Below are 20,660 nucleotides of genomic sequence, written 5' to 3'. Positions count from 1 at the left end.
TTACAATTATTTCAAGTTACTAATTTCATATTTATACATGTTAATTACAAATCTAATTCGGAAGTCAATTTTAATTAATAATGCACAAAAGGCGAATCAAAATTTTTCATACAATATATATAAAAACCATTTTCATGTTCCCTATTTTATCATATTTTTTAAAAATTATAAGTTTATGAAAAGCGTTGTACAACAAAAATATTATGCATCATTAATCCAATTTATGTTGATTACAATATTTATAATTTATACCCTGTAATATTATGAAGATATCATTTGATTAAAACATTGAAACAATCTAATGTCTCCATCCATAATTAAACATATGTCAACACATAATTAAACAATTTAGTACTATTAGAGAGAGTATTATTGTACAATTTAACAATTTAAATTGTAATCTGTGAGCTTTATCATCTAAATCAACACTTTTATTGGAGAAAATCTATATAATTCATATATTTTTAACTTTTCTTGTAGAATGTTTTATTCATTCTTTTTATTTCTACAAAATTTAATATTGAATAATATCACTAGTTTCCTACTAAATTATTAAGTAGTAAAATCTTTAATTTTAAAAAAATCTATAATTGTATTATTTTTGCTAGGCACATTCTAATTGAGATAACAATTATTGAGATAATTATTGTATTGCACTTGTATAAAATAGCTTCTTTTGAATCAGATATAGTTTTAAATATATGATTTAAATTTAAGTCATATGTATATATATATACTTTTCTCTTCCTTAAATATTTCATTGCACTGTTTTATCTTGTAATTGATTGAATTGATCATTTTGATAAGTACATTTTTCCAAAACTAGATACATATTTTGATATGGATATGAACATGCTATACACAATTGATATAACAGTATGTAATTGACATCTCTCAGAGAGTGAGATTAATAAATTTGATAGCTAAATATTAATTATTAAAATAATAATAATCATTAATAAAAAATAAATCAATACGTATAGATCAAGTAAAAATTAATAATATATACATATTCCTTACACGCATACATACAATACACACAATATACACGTTGTGTATCTGTACTTTCTTATCCTACATAAAAATATAGTGGTATAAAAAGAAATAGTTCTCTCAACAAGTTGCATTTTCATCTTCATTTAACAAATGAATAATGAGTAATGAAATTTCACAGCAAAAGAATGATTCCGATGTCAAGAGGCGAATTTAGAAAGTGACAAGCGTCGATGATCGTTTGAAGAAATTTGTGGTACATCGTGAATTTTTCTCTCTGTGAAGCAAAGGTACACTCTCCGAATACTTATTGTAATCGCCATTCTTATGTCTATCGTATGTCAGGCATTTTTGCAATGTAGTCTGTTGTTTGACACGATGAAACGGTTGCAGATTTTTGTACACCTGTCTATACCTATCTTGCACTGCCAACTCGTATTTCTGTTCTACGACGAAGGTAAGCGACGAACCATTTTCTCTCATCTTCCCTACAAAATTTAATAATTACACAAATAGAATCTTGCACAGATTATAATTAAATATCGGGAAGCGTAAGGCGAAAGCAACATGTTCTTTAGCTAATTATTAGTATGCACAATTGAAAAAAAAAAAAAATAAAACAAAATTGATAACATTATTTTGTTGTAAGAAAAATATCTTATGATACATTCAATATTCTAAAACAAACCGTTCAATCAAAAACGATAATCTAATGACATACAAACGTTAACTCCTTCGTTCTGGCTATTATACAAAACACAGCACATTAAAAATGATAGAGTTGATGATATATAGGTACCTGTTCTACCAACCATTCTGGCAATCCGTTTTCCTCGAAGCGTTCTCCGGAACCGGAGATTCATCTGAACTTCTATCATCTTTAACGCACCTTACTAAGAACATTGTTAACGCACCCACAATCGGAGGAATGCCGGCTAACAGGAAAGGTAGATCATAGGTACCTGGAATATAACATAATTTATTAATTTTATTAATTATTCATTTTTGAAAAAAATGTATAATATAAAATTGCAGAGAAAAAATAATTTTAAAGAACGTTACCAGTATGATCGTACAAAAGTCCCGCGATTGGTGGACCAACTGTTAAAGGTATAGAGCACATTCCTAAAAGAAAGCCAATGGCTTGAGTAGCACCGCTGCGACCGCAGATATCGAACACGATGGGTCCAAGTAATGATATAAAGCATCCATCGAATAGTCCCATGCCTAATGAGATAATCAGGAGCACGAGGAAGGATTTAGTGACCGGAAGAAGCATCGTGAGGATGCCGATACTTACAAATGATATCTAAAAAAGAAAAGTTTCTTATCTTATCAGATGTCTAATAAAAAAAGGAAAATGTAGCGTAGAATAATTTTTCGCTTATATCTTACTTGTTGTAACAAGATTCGGTTCACTTTTGGCAAGTCAGCAATGTAACCGAAAATTAAACGGCCGATACCGGAAGTGATACCGATGCACATAACCGGTAGTTTGCTATCGGCATCCTTGAACGTCATAGACACAAATTTTCCTATGTGGACATAGGGGACGAAATAACTGCAATAAAACACATAATCGATAGTTTTAATATCTGTAAAATATAGATTCATATAGAAAATCAAGCTTTTTTAATTAAATAAAAAAGAATATAATTGTGCGATAAAAAAACAAATAATATTCACATTAAAGAATAAAATTATGAAAAAAGATTAACAATTAATGTAGTTGAATTATTTAAAATCTCACTTCAGACAATTTTTGCAGGCAAAAGTAATCGCATAGCGATTACAGTTTGTGATTATAGTAATTTATTGGAATTATCTATTTGGGTTTAATCTTCACAACTCAAGACGTTATTTATATATCATGAACTGCGATAAACCGAGAACGTACTTAATTCATATGGTGACGTAATTGGAACTAAGCATAATGATTATGTGAACAATCAACTCACCCAAAAAGAGCAACAGGAATAGAGACAGCCCATACAACATATCGTTTTTTCTTCCAAATAGATACGTTTACGAATTCTTTTACATTATTTCGTAACGATTTTCTCTTTTTTTGCGATTCATCTTCCTGTGGTATAATTACTGAAAAAAAATGTTTGTTGATTTTTGCCATTCTCATTACACACACACACACACACATCACAGTTAATAATAAATTATGAATCTTAATCTACTTATAAATATAATAAAAACTGTACAATATCGCATTATAATAAAAAATCTCTTTCGCGCACATATTTAATTTTAAAAGCAACTAAAGATGAAGCATTTTTGCAAGTTTCACAGAAATATGACAATTCTCAAAATTAATCGCAAACACTTGCGAACTTGAAAGGAAGCTTACATGGTATCGGCTTAAAAAGAATCGCGCAAGCCATGATGATGGCCGTGAGACCGGCCAGGCTTCTCAGTGTTCCTTCCAGACCTAAACGCCGTAACAGGTATTCCATCAGAGTCGGAATAAGCGTCGTGAATACGGAACTTCCGGCTGTAACGATGCCGTTCACCAGGCCTAAGTATTTCTTGAAGTAGTGACCCAATATAGCCAAGCTTGGGGTGTAAGCGAGACTCGCACCAAGCCCGTACATAACGCCGTATGTTAAATAGAGCAGTTCCACCTGATAAACATAAAGCAGAGTGCACATTCCCATTTTACAAACGAGTTACGAAAATCACGAAATGAGACAAAATTAATCAGAGTATTTTATTTTTCTATTACCTTATCTGTTAATAGCGAGGAAAGAAGCAGGCCAACAGATGCGATCGCACCTCCTACAAAGGTGGTTATTTGGATGCCGAATTTATCCGTCAGCATACCGGCGATCGGCGACAGGAAGAATGTGATTCCAATAGTTAATGAGCCAACCAAAGCTAAAATCACATTTTATTTTACATTAATTAATAGATATAATAAATCGTCTAGGGTTAATTTGACGATAATTTTTTTCGGTAAAAAAATGTCAAGATATTATTTTGCATTTCTTTACATTATTAATTTATCTCTGAACTTTGCAATTTGGCATAAATTCTACTCTTTTGCAATTAGTTACTTTTTAAATTTAAAAATTCATCTATTTGAGTAAAAAACGTATATTTATATCAAAATTCGTCGGCGTGTCTTATCATATTTCATTTCATAAATAATTAAGGACTGATATTCTGAGACAATAAACATCCGGCAATATAATCGATGAGTAAACGATTATGTCAATTAGAGATCGCGAACGATGCACGTTGCAAATTAATAACGCGTATCTAGGTCGGCGTTTTATGAATTAATTTTTTTTTTCGACATGAGACCGATTAAGTTGTTTAAGCAGCACATCAGCAAGTAGTATGAATTAACCCCTATTACTATAAATGAGTATCTAATTGCCGGACAATTTAGATCCTGGACCTTTAAGGGCATTTACCATTACCATATAAACATTTAATTTCGTCGGTGGACTTTAATTTAGTGAACAATTCTTCCTTTCGCGATACAGATTTAACAAGTAGATTTAACATGGCAAGGAGAAAAAAGCAAGTATATTATAATAATTTATAATAATAATAATAACAACGAAAGACGTTTGTGTAATCGATATAGCATTATCGAAATAGACAAACGGATCTGCAAGTGTAAAGTATTCAGATAATGAGGTTCATCGAACCACATGTGATATCTCCTCGACTATCCAAGCGCCATCGTTTCAAAAAACTGCGATATAATTATGAGATGTAATTAAGTTCCCGCCGACGACATAAATTGTCAATTGTCAATTCTCGAGAAATGCGAAATGATATCTGAATCAATACATATATACATATACACACAAGAGTATGTATAATTAGAATTATTTTTTAAACTTCGAAACACATACCTACATTACGTATATTCATGTATGTATTCTTGTTATACAGGATGTTCCATAGAAAATTGCTGAAACTAATCAGCTGTCATTTTTTAATGCATGCAGTTATTGAGAAAACAAAAACTGTGTTGGACAGAGGAAAGTCTGCAGTTTTTAATGGATATAAATAAAATATTTGTATAATAGTTTATTTTATTGATAAAAAATAATGAAAAAAGTGCTAATAATTACATAAAATCACATAAACTAATGATAAATATTTTCAACAGTGCCAGATTTAATAGCAGCTATTAAAAGGATCATCAATAACATTAAAAATGACATATTAGGAAAAGTTTTTACGAGTTTTCGTAAAAGAATAGAATTTTGTACCAATTCAAATGGTGCGCACTTCAAAAATATTTATCATTAATTTACATATGTGATTATTAGCATTATTTTCATTACTTTTTTTCAATAAAATAAACTGATATACAAGCATTTTATCCATTAAAAATTGTAATCGGATATAAGCGGTACTTTCAAATATATATAATATGAAAAATATAATAAGAATTATTATTCTTAGTTCAAATGTGACTAAGTTTGTTTTTACCATATGCAATTTTTAAAACAAGAATATATCTTAAGGATAAAATATACTTAACACAAACTTATTTATTATTAAGGCAAATGAAAATGTGTGATTACAAAGAGCATTCTATGCTTAAATCAATCAAATAGCGTTCAAGAATACTATAAAAATATACTTGAATCAAGGATTCCTTTTTTTCTGTGTTAAAAGATGACAGCTGATCAGTTTCAGCAATTTTCTATGAGACACCTGTACATATTTGAAAATTATGCACAATTGTTTCGCAATTTTAAAACTTGTTTGACTCTTGAAAAATATTGATCGTCTTTTATCGAATAACAATTAAAATATAAATATTTATCCAATATATTATCAATTGCATATATAATTCAAGAATTAACATCAAATATTGAATATGAATGTTCAAAACAATCGAAACATTACCATGTAAAAATTCTGACATATTAAATATAATATAATTTAATAAAAATATCATCATAATTGTTCGAATTTGTTATTAAAGCACAAATCATAGCACATTTTTATTGGAATTAAGCATATTTGTGATAATTTTATCATTGAATAAACACTTTGATTTGAGCAATAAATAATCATAATCTAAGCAAATATGAAGCAAAGAGTAATACAATAGGATCTTTAATAACTAATAAAAAAATTCAGTTTAATCTCTTAAAAATACGCGCGCGCATATGTATTATGTTTGTACAACTTCTTTACGACTCCGATATTAATTTTTCGAAGAATTGTTTTTCTGATTAAATAATTAATTAACTTTTCAAAGCAGAAATGTTATAATAAAACATATATGTATAATGTGATTCATTTTTATATCATATAATAAAAGATTATAATTAAAATTTATCTTTAAAAGATTAAGCTATAGAAGAGAATGAAAAATAATGCAAAAACATGAAATTAAACAATAATTTGATGCATCTTTACAAAATAGGAAAAAAAACAAAAAAAGATTAATAATACCCTATCATTCTTATCATTTTGGTTAATATTGCATCAATCTATATCGCACCTGCTTTGGAGGATACTTCGGTCTCACCAGCTTCCGTGAGTCGTTTCTGCAGCTCCGGATAGATGAGGGAATACGTGTTGATGATGCTGAAGAGCACGCCGTTGATCGTGAAGCTGCCGATCATGATCATCCAGGCCCTGAGGCCGCCATCGGGCGGTCCAACGTTCATGTTGCTCGACTCAGTAACGAAATCCTCATCAGACTCTTTTCGACGTGCCGCGTTCATCGTGTCCTCAGCCTTGTGCATCCTTCTCGGCTTCCCGATCGACTCATCGATCGTTACTGCCGCGCTCTCGGCTAAAAGGGGGTTGCCCTCACTCGAATCGGAACTGTCGGGGTCGGTCTGACGAGGCTGCACGTGGCTCGCCGGGTCGATTGGATCATTCGCGGCTGTGCAATCGATGCTTCGGATTGACGCAGTGGCATTGTTTGGTGAAGCAAAGCTGCCGACGTCCCCGCGATCGGTTCCCTCATCGATCGTCATCGTTATCGACAATTATATTCGTTGATTACTACTGACGCTGCTCTTTCAGAAGATACCTGTAAACTTGAGATAAAAATATTGTTAACAGACTATTATATGTTATCAGAGCATATTATCGGATCATCGTTTTACTTTTTTATTTTATGGAACTTAAATATATATAATAATAGCTTAAATAAATAAGTCATCTGATAAGCTATGCTAAATAATACAAGAAATTTATTTTATAATCTTCTTCATTTCAGAATTTTTTGAACTTTTTGATTGCTTTATTTAGAATAATTTATAAAACTTAACTTTTCTTAACTTTTCTTAACGTTTCTTAACTTTTTAAGAAGTTTACTTAAAAAATTCATAATTTTAGGTGAAAAAATACAATAATTCTAAATAATGAATAATCTGATGCATGCATATATTGACGTGTCAATAGCACTAAAAATTATTTATAAAGAACATACTTTTTTCTGTTATATCAATTTTTTGCATATGCACTTATCAATATGTTCGATGACAGTTTTCACATTTTAGAAATGAATTTCGATCAAGTGCATAAAAAATATGAACGTAAAATTATAAATGCATATTATTGATAAAAAAATTGCGGCATTTTTTTATGAGTTTAGGAATATGAATTTGTCAAAAATAATTGTATCGAAAGGAGAGAAAAAAATATCAAAAACTTTTCCATCACGAATATACATACATGACACACAAATATGCAATGCTATATCTGATGCACCGTATCATGCGTTACACAAAAGTCTGCAATGTAAGCTTGATGAGTCTTTGAAGCTGGAGAATGGAGCTCCAAAGACTGCACAACTTAACCATTTAACTAACTACGATCTAGCAGATCTCGGTATCAAGAGACACCGTGTTGTAGTGTCTCGCACCAAGTCACGCGCAGCATCATCGAAGCGGATCTATAAGCCTCCGAGAGCTGCAAGTATCTTAGATTATCGGATTTCAATCACGATGGCTGGATTCGATCGAGTAGATTCAACTGATAATACATATAGCGAAATAATGAAGGAATCAGTCATAAAAAGGTTCCTTTTTTTAATCGTAGAGCATGCTTGTGCAAATTCTATTAGTGTTTCACTTGCAGATATATTCTTTGTTGGTTTTAACAATAATAGTGCATTGTTCACCGAGATTCGATGACTTGTAAGAGAAGAATGCAAGTACAGGCAAGATTGTGTGTCTCTTGTTTTTAATGCTTATTTGTTATACATTTTTTCATTCTAAATTGCGTATGGCAACTAAATAAATAACTGAACCAAGAAGCTGAAGAATTTTTCTCAAGGTAAAATCATATTTATAATTATTTCAGTTATTCAGTTATTCAGCTGTTACGTAATTTAAAAGTAAAATATTGACAGCCAATAAAATGACAAATAAAAAGCAGAGTTAAATGATTTGTTCTTATCGCAATAAATGTTATACCACTTTTTATTTTGCTCTTACAAATTATCCGCTTGTCAATATTACATACAAATATATTTTATAATTGGAATAATAATAAAAAAAGATATTACATCAATGTGTAAATATGTATCAATAAATTTTAATTACTTAAATAATCAAATAATTATCAAATTAATGGATTTCTTAATATTAATAATAATTAAATGCTCAGTTGACATATAATAAAATTATCAGTTTATATTTTTTATTCGTTTATTAAAATGGATTATAAATTAAATTGCTTTTTGACATAATATTTAAATTTAATAAAAAAATATAAATAAAATTAATGAACAAATAATATTTAAAATTATTGCGTGTAAACAAATTAATTTTTAAAAATAAATTGAAAACATTAAATTAATTTAGCAGGTTAATGACCATGAATTATTAATTATTGATGAGTTGATTTTTCCTTATTACAATATACGTATGCGTAAATATCATTTCGAAATGTTGCTCCTCAAGTAAAGTTTAACTTTATTACCACATTTTAACCGCAGTAATGTGCACCGTTTTACATTTCAACTGAAATAATCATTTGCTGACCATGAGATATGCGATATGAGATATAACTTATATATTACGGAAATTCTTTGCATAATATTTATTTTATTGAACATTCAAAATATTTTTCGTATTTTTCATTATATATTATATATCTCTATTAACATCGTGATATGATAAAATTTGTTAAATTTAAATTTTTAACAAGAATCACTGTTCTAAACCTTAGAATTGCGAAGCTTTGCGCAATATTTTATATAGTATATTATATATTCATCATGATTATTCAACTTGACACGACTTCATATATTATCTTCGCGCGTGCGAGTCAAACGTTTAATAGTCTTCAACAATTTAATAATCTTTCTATATCGTATAAATCATCGAACACTGTTTCGTGGTGTTCTTTTACGCACTTCAAAAAAATTAAAACTGAAACAATTTTTTCTTTTTTCCTAGGTTCTTGTAATTGCAACAATTAAAAATGTAATGGAAAAATTTAATAGAAGACAATATTAATAATAAATAATGAAGCACATTTACAAATAAATTTGAGAATTTGAACAGTTATTAAAAAATTAATGTTAATATCTCGTCAATGTAGGCATATTGATGTACGATGGACATGTAAGATATTTCATGAATGATGTGTTTATTGGATGCGATAAAAGAGAAGGCAAAAGTTATCTTGACGAGAGAATAAAGCGATTATTTATAGAATAAATTATTTTAAAGAACACATTTTTCAAAAAAGAAAAAAATATTAAATCTCGAAAAATTAATTCATTACAATCATTATTTTATTTAATTTTTTACACGAGAAAATTTTATTCGATCTAATTCATTCTTTTCCAAAAATTGATTGTACTTTTATATATACATATATATTTTTGCATGAAACATATCATGTGTTATAATAAAATGTTATGAGAGAACCAAATTTAATAAATCTTATAAAAACACTTAAGTATATAATTGTAATAATAAGAAAAATTCAGAATTAATTAATTAAATGTTCTCAATTTCGTTTTAAAAATTAATTTATTCATACACTATAATTTTAAACATTATTTTAAAAATTAATGTAATCCATAATTTTGATTAATTAATATAAAAGATGTAACATAATAATTATATTATATAAAGAATTGTTAGTTGGTTTGATAGATTTTTGAGATCTTTCAAGATTTTCTAATGTTATATAAAATTAATTTTTTTTGGGCATGCATAATTAATAATTTTTCTATTTATATAATTTATTAAATACTCCATTAATTAGCTGATTTATTGAAGACATGAGCACATATGTCAAGTGAATAGCAGTATGTCAAATTATTATTTAATACAGATCTATATTTTTAGAGATAACTTCGTGTAACGCGACAACATTTGCATATATCAGAACAAATACATAATTTTTAATTACTTATCGCCCATAAGTGTAAAAATAACCGTTAATAAGATTATAAGTATACAACATATTCTTTTTATCAAGAAGACTCAGTGTTCGAAAATTATAAAAGATTAGGGAGCGTCACGTTTTCGATCGCGAATTATGCATACAAAAAAGATAATCTTTTAATACGATTTTATATATACTTAAAATTTGATTTTTTTCTAAGCTATAAAAAATCGTCATATCAAGGTATATCCTATAGATATTTATGTCTATGTTATAAGTATATCAAGCTATTGCATCAGCCTATATAAAGGATGAACATCACGTGGTCAAACAATCATCAAACACACAAACGCCAACACGTATATTCGTGTCAAGATATTCGTATATGACCACCTGAAAATTTTTTTGACCTTGTGTCTGGACGAAATTACGCTTCATTAACGAAATACGTTCTTAGAATCAGAAGACCTCACGAAACTTCACGAAACATTCCTTTAATAATTCTCACACATGCTGCATACTAGTATATAGTTTATTTTTTATATCTGCATATTATATATTATAATTATTCTAGACAACTTAGATTTGGAGAATTATGTTTAAAAGCGAGAAAATAATTTAAATATATGAATTTTTTTTCTTTTTCATTTACATACTTCTTTCATTATCTATTGTAAGAAGACGATACGGAGCTATCTGAATTTTGAATATACATTGAATTATATAAATATCAACCAGATAGGCCTGATGATTCAGCGTCCAAAATCATGTGTCCAAGAAAAGCTTGTATACAAAAGGCCGAGTTTCGTTTTGGCGTGAGGCCAATCCTCGAACGGATATCAAGTTCTAAAGTTAAGAGATTCTTGCTAAGCTGACAATGAGTTATACACATTTCCAGTAACAATACAGAATGGCAAAGATGCCTCATCAGTCTACAAATATATTCGATTCAAAATTATTCTCAGAAAAATTCCGAATATCTTATCTGACAAAAAATTAACATCGTCCCTTCATTTATTCCGCGAAATACATAATTTTTCTACGAATCTTTTTTGTATTCCTTTTTATATGAAACTTATCTTTCTATAATATTTTTGAAAAATTGTTAGCAAAATATAGCATATAATTTTTAATCAAATTAACTCTACATTCATTAATTTAATTCTAAAATTTTAATCGAGAGGCTCTCGCTGCTCGCTTATAGCACGTGGAAGGAATGCACGCACGCGGGCCGGAAATAAAGTATGTATATATAAGAGAGTGTGGTGGCTGAAGATTACCCGGTTCAGACGATCCTCGAGCGTGGCAGCGGGTGCATCATATACCTGACGATTCGTAAACTTCAGCGGAATCGCGTCGACTCCGAAGAGGAGAGACGGGATCGGCGAGAGAGAGAGGAAAAAAGGAGAGATAGAGAAAGAGAGAGAGAAGAAAAGGGAAAAAATCGCCCGACTAATCGCCCTCGAGGACCGACCGACCGATCGCGCAGCCGGACAAAAACTAAGTAAGGAGGCGACCGACCGATGTTCGGCCGAGGACGGGAGCGAAGAGAGGTCGAAAGTTCTGAAGAGAGAACCAGGCTCTAATGCGCGTGAAGAGAGAACAAGAGAGGAAGCAAGACGGAGGATCAGAATGCGCGAGAATGGAGGAGGGGAAGATGAAGGCGGGCACCGAGATAAGCCGGCGTGAATAGACATCGGTCGGCGACATGTGAAATGTGCGTGAATTTGGCTTGCGAGATGAGTCGCCGCGTATTTCTATATCTACTCGACGCGTTTTCACGCAGCGCATCGGCGTGCTTTCCGCTGCACCAAAAACATGCAGGAAAGCGGAACGTCAGGAAAGATATGTAAAGAGGATGACAGAATGCATGTGACAGACAGCCATGTGATAAAAAAATCTCCAACAATTCTGATCGCGATATATTTATACTGATTTAATTCTAAAATTCAGAAGCCGATTGGATCTGTCAATTTTCAATGCAAATAACTCTGACAAAAGCCCCTCAAAAATGCATTAAAAAAGATATGCGTAATAAATTGTACTTTAATTTTTTTCATTCTAAGATATTGGCACATGAATTATAAAGAAAAGATTATTATTTGTTATGTCTGCAATTTCAAAAATTAAGATTTAAAATACCATTGGAAAACATGACTAAATTAATACATATTTAGTTCAATACTACCAAATAAATCACTTATTTGAAACATAAATATTTATTTATTTTGAAAAGGATTTTCTTATATCAAATAAATATTATTAGTTTCAAATAAATGATTTATTTGGCAGTACTGAAATAAATATTTATAAGAATTAACTAAATTTTTTTTCTGTATATTGATATTAATTATTAGAAGACATTACTGTAGAAGAATTATTATAAAAGACATTATTATATAAAAGAATTTAGAAACATAAATATATTTTTCAAAAGTTTTTAAATGATGATTCTTATTGTCTGCAAATTTATAATAATGTGAAATAATAATAATATAATACATATAATATTTATTAATTCATTATTTAGATATTTAATATAAACTCATAATATTTAAATGTGAAAAATTAACAAATATTTTTAAAATAGGAACGATGTATTTAATTCGATCCAAACTACCCAAAAAATTTTTATTTGATTTCCACGTTTCAACCATCTGTTTTTGGTCCTTTTCAAGTGAAACGTTTCGACCATCTGTTTTTGATCTTTTTCAAGTGAAACGTTTCGACCATCTGTTTTTGGTCCTTTTCAGTTTTTTGACGATCCATCATAACGATAAGATGCGGTTACTTTCTTTCAAAAGTTATTTCAAATGTTTTTAAAAAATTCGGATAATCATATTGTTTAATAATCATGACAACAGTGTCAACTAACTGCGCTTTTATCAAGTATGTAAAAAAAAAAATTTTTAATTCTTGCGTTTAACGTCAAAAATGTTTATTAATTTTAATTAATTGTACCATTATAGTTTTTCACTTGAAAAGGACCAAAAACAGATGGTCGAAACGTTGTGGAAATAAAATAAAAATTTTTTGGCTAGTTTGGGTCGAATTAAATATATCGTTCCTATTTTAAATATCACTAGCGACGTTTTAAGTATTCAATTTGAAATATTTTTAAGTTCTTATTTTCTTGTCAATTATACTTTTCATATATTTTTCTTTTATATAAAAGTATAAATGAAAAGACAAAATTATATTGATATTATCAACTGTATTGCAAATTTTTGTCTTGTATTTTTCAAAATTTGTGTGTAAATCTTTAACCCAACTCATGAACTTTTAATATTAATAAGAAGGAAAATATAGATTGAAAATTTACATATTTTTTTAATCTGATTCTAAAAAATCCTATTCGTTTATTTATATTAATTTATATGTTGCTCTATAATGATATAAGACTCAGGAAATGCATTCTAGATCAAAATTGAATAATTAATTGTTGGTGCAAAAAAAAGTTTGAGAACAAAAATGCATATATATATTATTACTATATTTAATAATTTATATTAATCAAGATATTTAAATCCCACTTATGCTTTAGATACATACATAATATGTATACTATATATTACTTTCATTTAGAGAATTTTTTTAAATGAATCCTTTTTTTAATGTTAAATCAACAATTTCACTTAATAATAATATTTAATAATAACTTTATAATATACAATAAACTATTATGTGCTGCACATATGTGTATACGCATGCGTGTATATATATGTATGTATGTGTATGCACACTCTGATATTTCATATATCGTTGAAAATAAATTTAATAAAAGAATACTGGGCGAAATTTCACACATATGACATGTTTGCACAATTTTAAGCAGTCTAATTAGTTATAAAAAATATATATCTATCAATAATTGATTATGAACCCGAAAATTCGGTCGGAATTTTTGGACGAAATGCTTTATCATACCTAACTGAACGTGACTCGTAAGATTTGACTGACTGACCTACTGACTTTGAAAGACACCGATTAAGATTCTATGAGCCATGCGATGGTGCTATCGATTGTCACGTACCACGAGGAACGTATGGGGTTAATCTTCATATTACACGACCGATTTCACTTTGCCACGAGGAGCTGATTTGGTTATGCCTTAGCCAACAACTTATGACGTATTGTCGACGTAATGCTCGCAAACGGTGATAAGATAATCGATCAAGTGACATGCGCCGGCTACGTAAAGAAAAAAAGGAAGAAAAAATTGCTGCCTTGTGTCGCACGAGCTCTTGTGTGTATTTCTTTCTCTATTGTGTTCTTCAACATTTTAGAGAACACGCTCTCGGAGCACATCAGAGCACGTTACATAACAATCCGCATGAACCATGCAAACGGATAGATGCAGAACACCATAAGCAATTAAGGAATCCAGTTTCCATTGATTGAACGATCATTGCAATGATTAAAAAATAATTAATCGATTTTGTGATCGCGAAAACATCTTTACCTTTTATTAAAGAATAAAAAATAAATTATAATAATTATATTAATATATATATATATATATATAATATATATATATATATATATTTACCTATTTTAATTAATTAATAATTAATATTAATATAATATACATACTTATATATATATATATATATATATATATATATATATATATAAGTATGTATATTATATTAATATTAATTATTAATTAATTAAAATAGGTAAATTTATAGTTTATATATATGCTCTGTCAGTTAGGACAAAAAATTTTTCAGAGAATATTCTATGTGATTGTTCAACTAAAATGTAAACTGTTAATTTATCAAAAAATTGACAAATTCGATTTACTTACTTAAAGTATATGCAGCGTCTTCATCTTCATCTTCCTCATCGATTCCTCTTCTATTTTCTTCTTTATCACTTTTTTGGCTGAATTTCTTATAATTGTGAATTAAACAAGATGGATTGCACAAAATAATATTTCGTCATATATTCTGTAGACTCGCTCGAAGCCAATTTTTCTAGGATCAATTCTTACAATTAGTTATTTAATTGATCTTTTGATCCTCAAATCTTCGTAGTCGATGCTGCCTGTTCTTTCGTTTCCGAAGATTCACTTATTATTTCTGTTTTATTTAGGATGACAGCTGACTTCTCATCGAGCATCAATGTTGATCGTCTAGAAGATTCTTGATAAATAATCGAAGGCCCGACAACATTTTTTCCATCTTCGTGACCAAACACGTCCCAACGAACTAATTCCCACAACTTCGATCTGTACATCTTGATCCTTTCACGAATTCGTTGAAGACGAACTGATGGTTGATCGACTATCAAAATACTCTTCCTTTCCAGAATTTCAAACTATCTTCTTTAAGAGCATCCAGCACTTGTGGCGACATCTTCAGTTAACTCTATCGAAACTCTTGGACAATTATTACGCTGTTTTACCAACCGAGTGGGACATGTTGGTCATCCACGTTACATGCGAGGTTAGATTTGGCACTCGATGGCTGATCAAAGTGTATCAGCTACGTTTCTTTAAAGTGACAAATTAAATGATATAAAAACAGAAAAATGTCTAGCGTGGATTGGGAAGAAGTTAAAAGGCTGGCCGCCGATTTCCAGAAGGCACAGCTCAGCTCCACTTTACAAAAGTATGACACATCTGATTTTTACTCCACAATATGGATCTGTCAATCTCATTTCGGCTTCAATAATTTCTGATAACTGTAAAATAGTTGTAAATAATATAGTATAGTTTCCGTGTACAAATCAATTATTAAAATTACAGATGCTTTTTGTTATACGATTGTTATCTTGCATACAGTTTTGCATAATAGTTCATGAAAATTTTAAGCAAGTTTAAACATATGGAATGTTATTGACAGTAATATATTGACAATTATTTTTATATATTAAATATGTGATTTATAAAAAAAATTGATTTTATTATCAGATATTGCAATATTAAAAACAAAATTTGAGAGAATTTTTCAATTAAATTCATTATATATGTTAAGGTAATATTTATCATCTTTTACAGTAATCTAATATAATTAAATTTTTATTACAGACTTTCTGAACGAAATTGTGTAGAGATTATAACAACATTGATAGAAAACAAGCTTTTGGATGTTATATTTACCAATGATGGTAAAGAATACGTAACTCCCCAGCATCTTGGAAAAGAAATCAAAGATGAACTGTACGTTCATGGTGGAAAAGTTAGTTTAGTCGATCTAGCACAAATTCTTAATGTTAATTTATCACAAGTAACTAAAGTAGTAACAGAAATTGAAAAACACAATAAAGGATTGAAAGTAATATTGGGACAACTGATTGATAGGAGTTACATAAATAAAATTGCAGAAGAAATCAATGACAAACTCGTACAACATGGTTGCATTAATGTGGCCGAATTAACACTTACTTATAATTTACCAGCTGAATTCTTACAATCAGTTATCGAAAAAGAACTGGGAAAGATAATACACGCCACACAAGATTATCAAGATTCTAAGATTTTTTATACTGAAAGCTTTATCGCTAAAAATAGGGCAAAAATTAGAGGTGCTTTGTCTGCTGTTACAAAACCTACACCACTATCTGCAATATTAGGTCAATGTGGTGTTCCAGAAAGGATATTTTTCTGTAAGTTTAAAAATACATACAAGATGTTATAAAAGAATAATCACACACACAATAGTTTTCTAACATTTTACATAATGAGAGTTTTGTTTCTATATTGTCAAATATTATGTTATAACATATTAGGCAATTAATATTAATAGAAACGAATTAATTTATGTTTGTCTATTACTGAGTATTCATCTTTCTAATATTTACACATTTTCTACTTATTATTTTATAGCTATTTTGGATGGTTTGCAAGAAGTAAAACAGGTGCCTGGAGTTGTAACTGGGAAACAGAGTGGAAATAGCATTTACATACCCACTATATATTCTAAAAGTCAGAATGAATGGGTTGAAAACTTTTATAAGCAGAATGGATATTTAGGTAAAACATATATATAATTTAGAACAAGTTTTAGGGAATTTATAAATATCTGTTAATCTAATTATTCCTTTTTTTTTAGAATATGATGCACTTACAAGACTTGGGATATCAGACCCAACAGGATTTATAAAACGTCATTTTCCAAACGAGAACATGATTTATTTAAAATCAGTAGCTGCAGGAACAACAGTAATGGATCAAGTTGATGCTAATATCGAAGAAATCGTTGCGACCGAGTCTTTCGTTGACCTGTATCCTCTTTTACCATCTGTATTTAGCGACGAGGATGCGGAAATTCTTCTAAAATTAGCTACAAAGAAGACAAAGACCAATGTGCACATATTTGCAAAAACAGTTGCAGTTTCTGATGCATTCTTACAGATTTTAACTAAATCTCTTGAAACAGTAGCAGAACAAAAGGCTCGAGAAGTGGTAGCTAATGGAAAATGGATTCAATCAATTGCTGAAAATAAATTAAAATCAAAATCTGCGGATCTAATAATTGAGAACAAAATGAATAAAAAAGAGGAACGAAGAAAAAAGGCAGTTGTTGGAAAAGTAGGTGGCGGTAGCCAAGGCAGGGAAACCAGGACAAAATCTACGAAGAAGAAGTATCTTCATGGAAGAATACAAGAAAATGAATCCGATGAAGATGAGACGAGGCAAACATCATCGGTAGGAAAAGGCGAGATTATATTAATAGCCCTGGAAGAAGTGAAAACTATAGTTATGAAAGATGAGAACATATCCGTAATAGAAGAATTGGCGGATGAATTAGCGCATCACCTACAACCAAAAGTGAATAAATCTGCGTTATCGTTGGCAGAGCAATTTGCGCAATCCAGTAAGACCACGAATCTAAGCGAGATTAGCGAACGCTTAAATGTTCTAATAACGAATATTCGAATATTCGACAAGGGCATTAAACACTTGGATAAAGGAGATCAAGCCCCACTGACCAAATATTTGCTCAAATCGCTAGGTCTCGATTTCGTGACGAGTCTATTCAAATTGGCTGCTCAACAGAATATGTTACAAGTGCCAGAAAATCTTACGACAGAGACGAGACAAAGACTTTTGCTCGAATTGCCTGCTGACGTTAAAGAACCATTAACCACTATTCACAAAGCAGTAATGGGAGATTCCGTGGAAGATTTTTTGAATACTGTTGATGGGGCGTTGGCAGCTTGCTGTTTGGTCCTGAAGAAGTATGACAAGAAAAAAGAGCGACCGCAAGTGCACGCTCACAGAGAAGCTCTGTTGGAAGAACTAAACACCACGCAAGATCCCGCGTTAGCATTGCACCTAGTTACTAGTGTGCTCTTCACTGCTGTCACACAAAATGCCTTACACATGTCTGGCAGACATGTAACAACTGTTCTCGCATTTCTCCAGAAGCAATTAGAGCATGATACAATATTGATTCTTTCCAAATACCATGGTATGTAATAATCTATGAAATAATTTAAAAAGAGATTTTTTTTCTTTATAATAAATCTAGTTAAAAAAAATTGTTTTCTTACAGATTTAGTACTCGACTTACTAAGCACTTCTGACGAAAATATAAAAATGGAGGCTTCCAGAGCCTTGGAAGAAGGATTAACAGATATAAAAAGTATTGCCAATAATTTCAAGCAACATGTGAAAACAGACAAGTCTTAGAGAGATTATGGCCGATTGTATATATAAATAATATAAAATAATTTAGATTCATTAAAACTTATACTGATCTTATACTGACATTTGTATAACATAATTATATATATATATATAATAATGTATTTTATGACAAAATATAGAGAACATATATTAGCAATTTAAAAAAGTCAATCTTACACAAACAGATCGTGATAACTAATTTATTGATATTGTGAAGTTTTCACTATGTTCAATAAATGCATTTGTTTTATTACAAAATTCTCCTAGTACTTATCTTGTGGTAAAACTTCATTTTTTATCATTTTTACAGTCAGTTCAATAATAGATGTGAATTGTAACTAGATATACACTGACGAACTTATCTATGTATGTACATAATTTTGTATATGTATAACTTAGAAGACACTTGATCGTCATTCTGATATATACAGATAAATATCACAAATGTAGTTCTTGTAACATAGGGTTACAAAGTCGCTAAGATTCGTGTGAATCCAACACATACTGGTACCACAGTCTGTCCGATACCCCAAAACAATGCGTACAAAGGAGGCATTTGGTAACCCGATGCTCTGTACACAAAGGCAACTGCCGCCGAACTAACAACACCCGATGTCAAGGGTAGTAATACGCCCATTATTATAATAAGTAACGGAAAAAATCTGCAGATATAACGGATCATGAATAAACGGTATGACTTATATAAATAACATTTAAAACTTACATACTTGCCGTATTTGTGCTGTCGCAAAGTGGCAAAACAAATCGCGCCAGCAATTGTGTGCACAAATATTGAAGAAAATAGAGCCCATAGAAATATTTGATACCACATCTCTGTAAGAAAAAAAAAAGAATTATTACATTTAATTAATTTTCAAAAATAAATTCAGATAAGATATGACAGTAATTCATCATAAATTGTGCATGCATTTATAATGTACTTATGCAATTATATATACCTGCGAATGACGTTAAAGGTGTATTGAATATATTGCCAGAGTTCACATTTCGTAATGCCATTTGCGGTCGCAGTGAACTGATTTCCGTTTGCACATCCATATGGGCATCGATGGGGAAGAGATTTTTCGAACAATCGTCCTTATTTACGCGACATACGAATTTTTTCGTAATTTTTCGCTCCCTTTGCGCTAGTTTGACAATTGTCGATGAGGTTATATCGATGCATCGTTAAGAAATTATTCCGAAACTATTGACTATTATCACAGTTACGACACACGGGAAACGGCGATAACGATAATCATACAAATGGACATACATCCTTTATAAAATGAGACGGAAAATAATGGAAGGAATTTAAATATTTAAATGTGCGGTTGTCAAATTTGACATTATTCGTCGTTATTTGGTTGGCAACAGTCGTCTACGATTTGTCAGCAGTGTTACGTCAGAGGGTTATCTATAGCGGCGCATTTTTTATACTTCCAATTTTTTTCTATCAATTAGATACACGGCAAATTATTTAATAGATGTTATTTTCAAAATTGCTTAATTTAAAAAAAAATTGCAAAATGAAGAACACAGCACGAAATCCTTTTGATATATTTACAAAATCCTTGCTGGACAAAAAATTCTCTGTTCAGCCAGTCTTGTTGCGATCTCATCTTCAAAGCTGATCCATAGATACGGATCTAAAATTGACCGGAAGATTGTTCTGTCC

The 20,660-nt window shown here is 30.0% G+C and overlaps 3 protein-coding genes across 10 annotated transcripts; 1 reads left to right on the top strand and 2 right to left on the bottom strand.

Moving 5' to 3' along the window:
- Positions 1 to 884: 884 nt before the first annotated feature.
- kar (monocarboxylate transporter 10-like protein kar) lies at positions 885 to 15,893 on the bottom strand. Of its 8 annotated transcripts, none has more exons than XM_029303553.2 (9): positions 15,155 to 15,893; positions 6,485 to 7,031; positions 3,728 to 3,879; positions 3,353 to 3,626; positions 2,952 to 3,090; positions 2,389 to 2,554; positions 2,056 to 2,302; positions 1,806 to 1,955; positions 885 to 1,481 (listed from the first exon to the last, which is right to left on the bottom strand). In XM_029303553.2, the coding sequence occupies exons 2-9, from the start codon at positions 6,966 to 6,968 to the stop codon at positions 1,207 to 1,209; spliced, it is 1,887 nt and encodes a 628-aa protein (XP_029159386.2). In that variant the 5' UTR covers positions 6,969 to 7,031; positions 15,155 to 15,893; the 3' UTR covers positions 885 to 1,206. The 8 variants fall into 8 exon arrangements, with proteins under 8 accessions (XP_029159386.2, XP_029159388.2, XP_029159385.2 ...); XM_029303555.2 differs by lacking the exon at positions 15,155 to 15,893 and adding an exon at positions 14,378 to 14,641 and having other exon boundaries at positions 6,485 to 7,024; XM_029303552.2 differs by lacking the exon at positions 15,155 to 15,893 and adding an exon at positions 14,378 to 14,640.
- Positions 7,848 to 19,186, top strand: Ufl1 (UFM1 specific ligase 1). The gene is made up of 6 exons (XM_029303548.2): positions 7,848 to 7,910; positions 15,442 to 15,959; positions 16,379 to 16,956; positions 17,177 to 17,323; positions 17,403 to 18,764; positions 18,849 to 19,186. The coding sequence occupies exons 2-6, from the start codon at positions 15,880 to 15,882 to the stop codon at positions 18,983 to 18,985; spliced, it is 2,304 nt and encodes a 767-aa protein (XP_029159381.2). The 5' UTR covers positions 7,848 to 7,910; positions 15,442 to 15,879; the 3' UTR covers positions 18,986 to 19,186.
- Positions 17,177 to 20,369, bottom strand: LOC114931496 (transmembrane protein 170A). The gene is made up of 3 exons (XM_029303573.2): positions 19,942 to 20,369; positions 19,711 to 19,816; positions 17,177 to 19,644 (listed from the first exon to the last, which is right to left on the bottom strand). The coding sequence occupies exons 1-3, from the start codon at positions 20,039 to 20,041 to the stop codon at positions 19,449 to 19,451; spliced, it is 402 nt and encodes a 133-aa protein (XP_029159406.1). The 5' UTR covers positions 20,042 to 20,369; the 3' UTR covers positions 17,177 to 19,448.
- Positions 20,370 to 20,660: the final 291 nt, after the last annotated feature.

This window comes from Nylanderia fulva, unplaced genomic scaffold, assembly GCF_048542155.1.
Source record: "Nylanderia fulva isolate GAGA-0341 unplaced genomic scaffold, ASM4854215v1 Scaffold27, whole genome shotgun sequence".
Lineage (NCBI taxonomy): Eukaryota > Metazoa > Arthropoda > Insecta > Hymenoptera > Formicidae > Nylanderia > Nylanderia fulva.
This window is presented reverse-complemented; position numbering and strand designations above follow the sequence as displayed.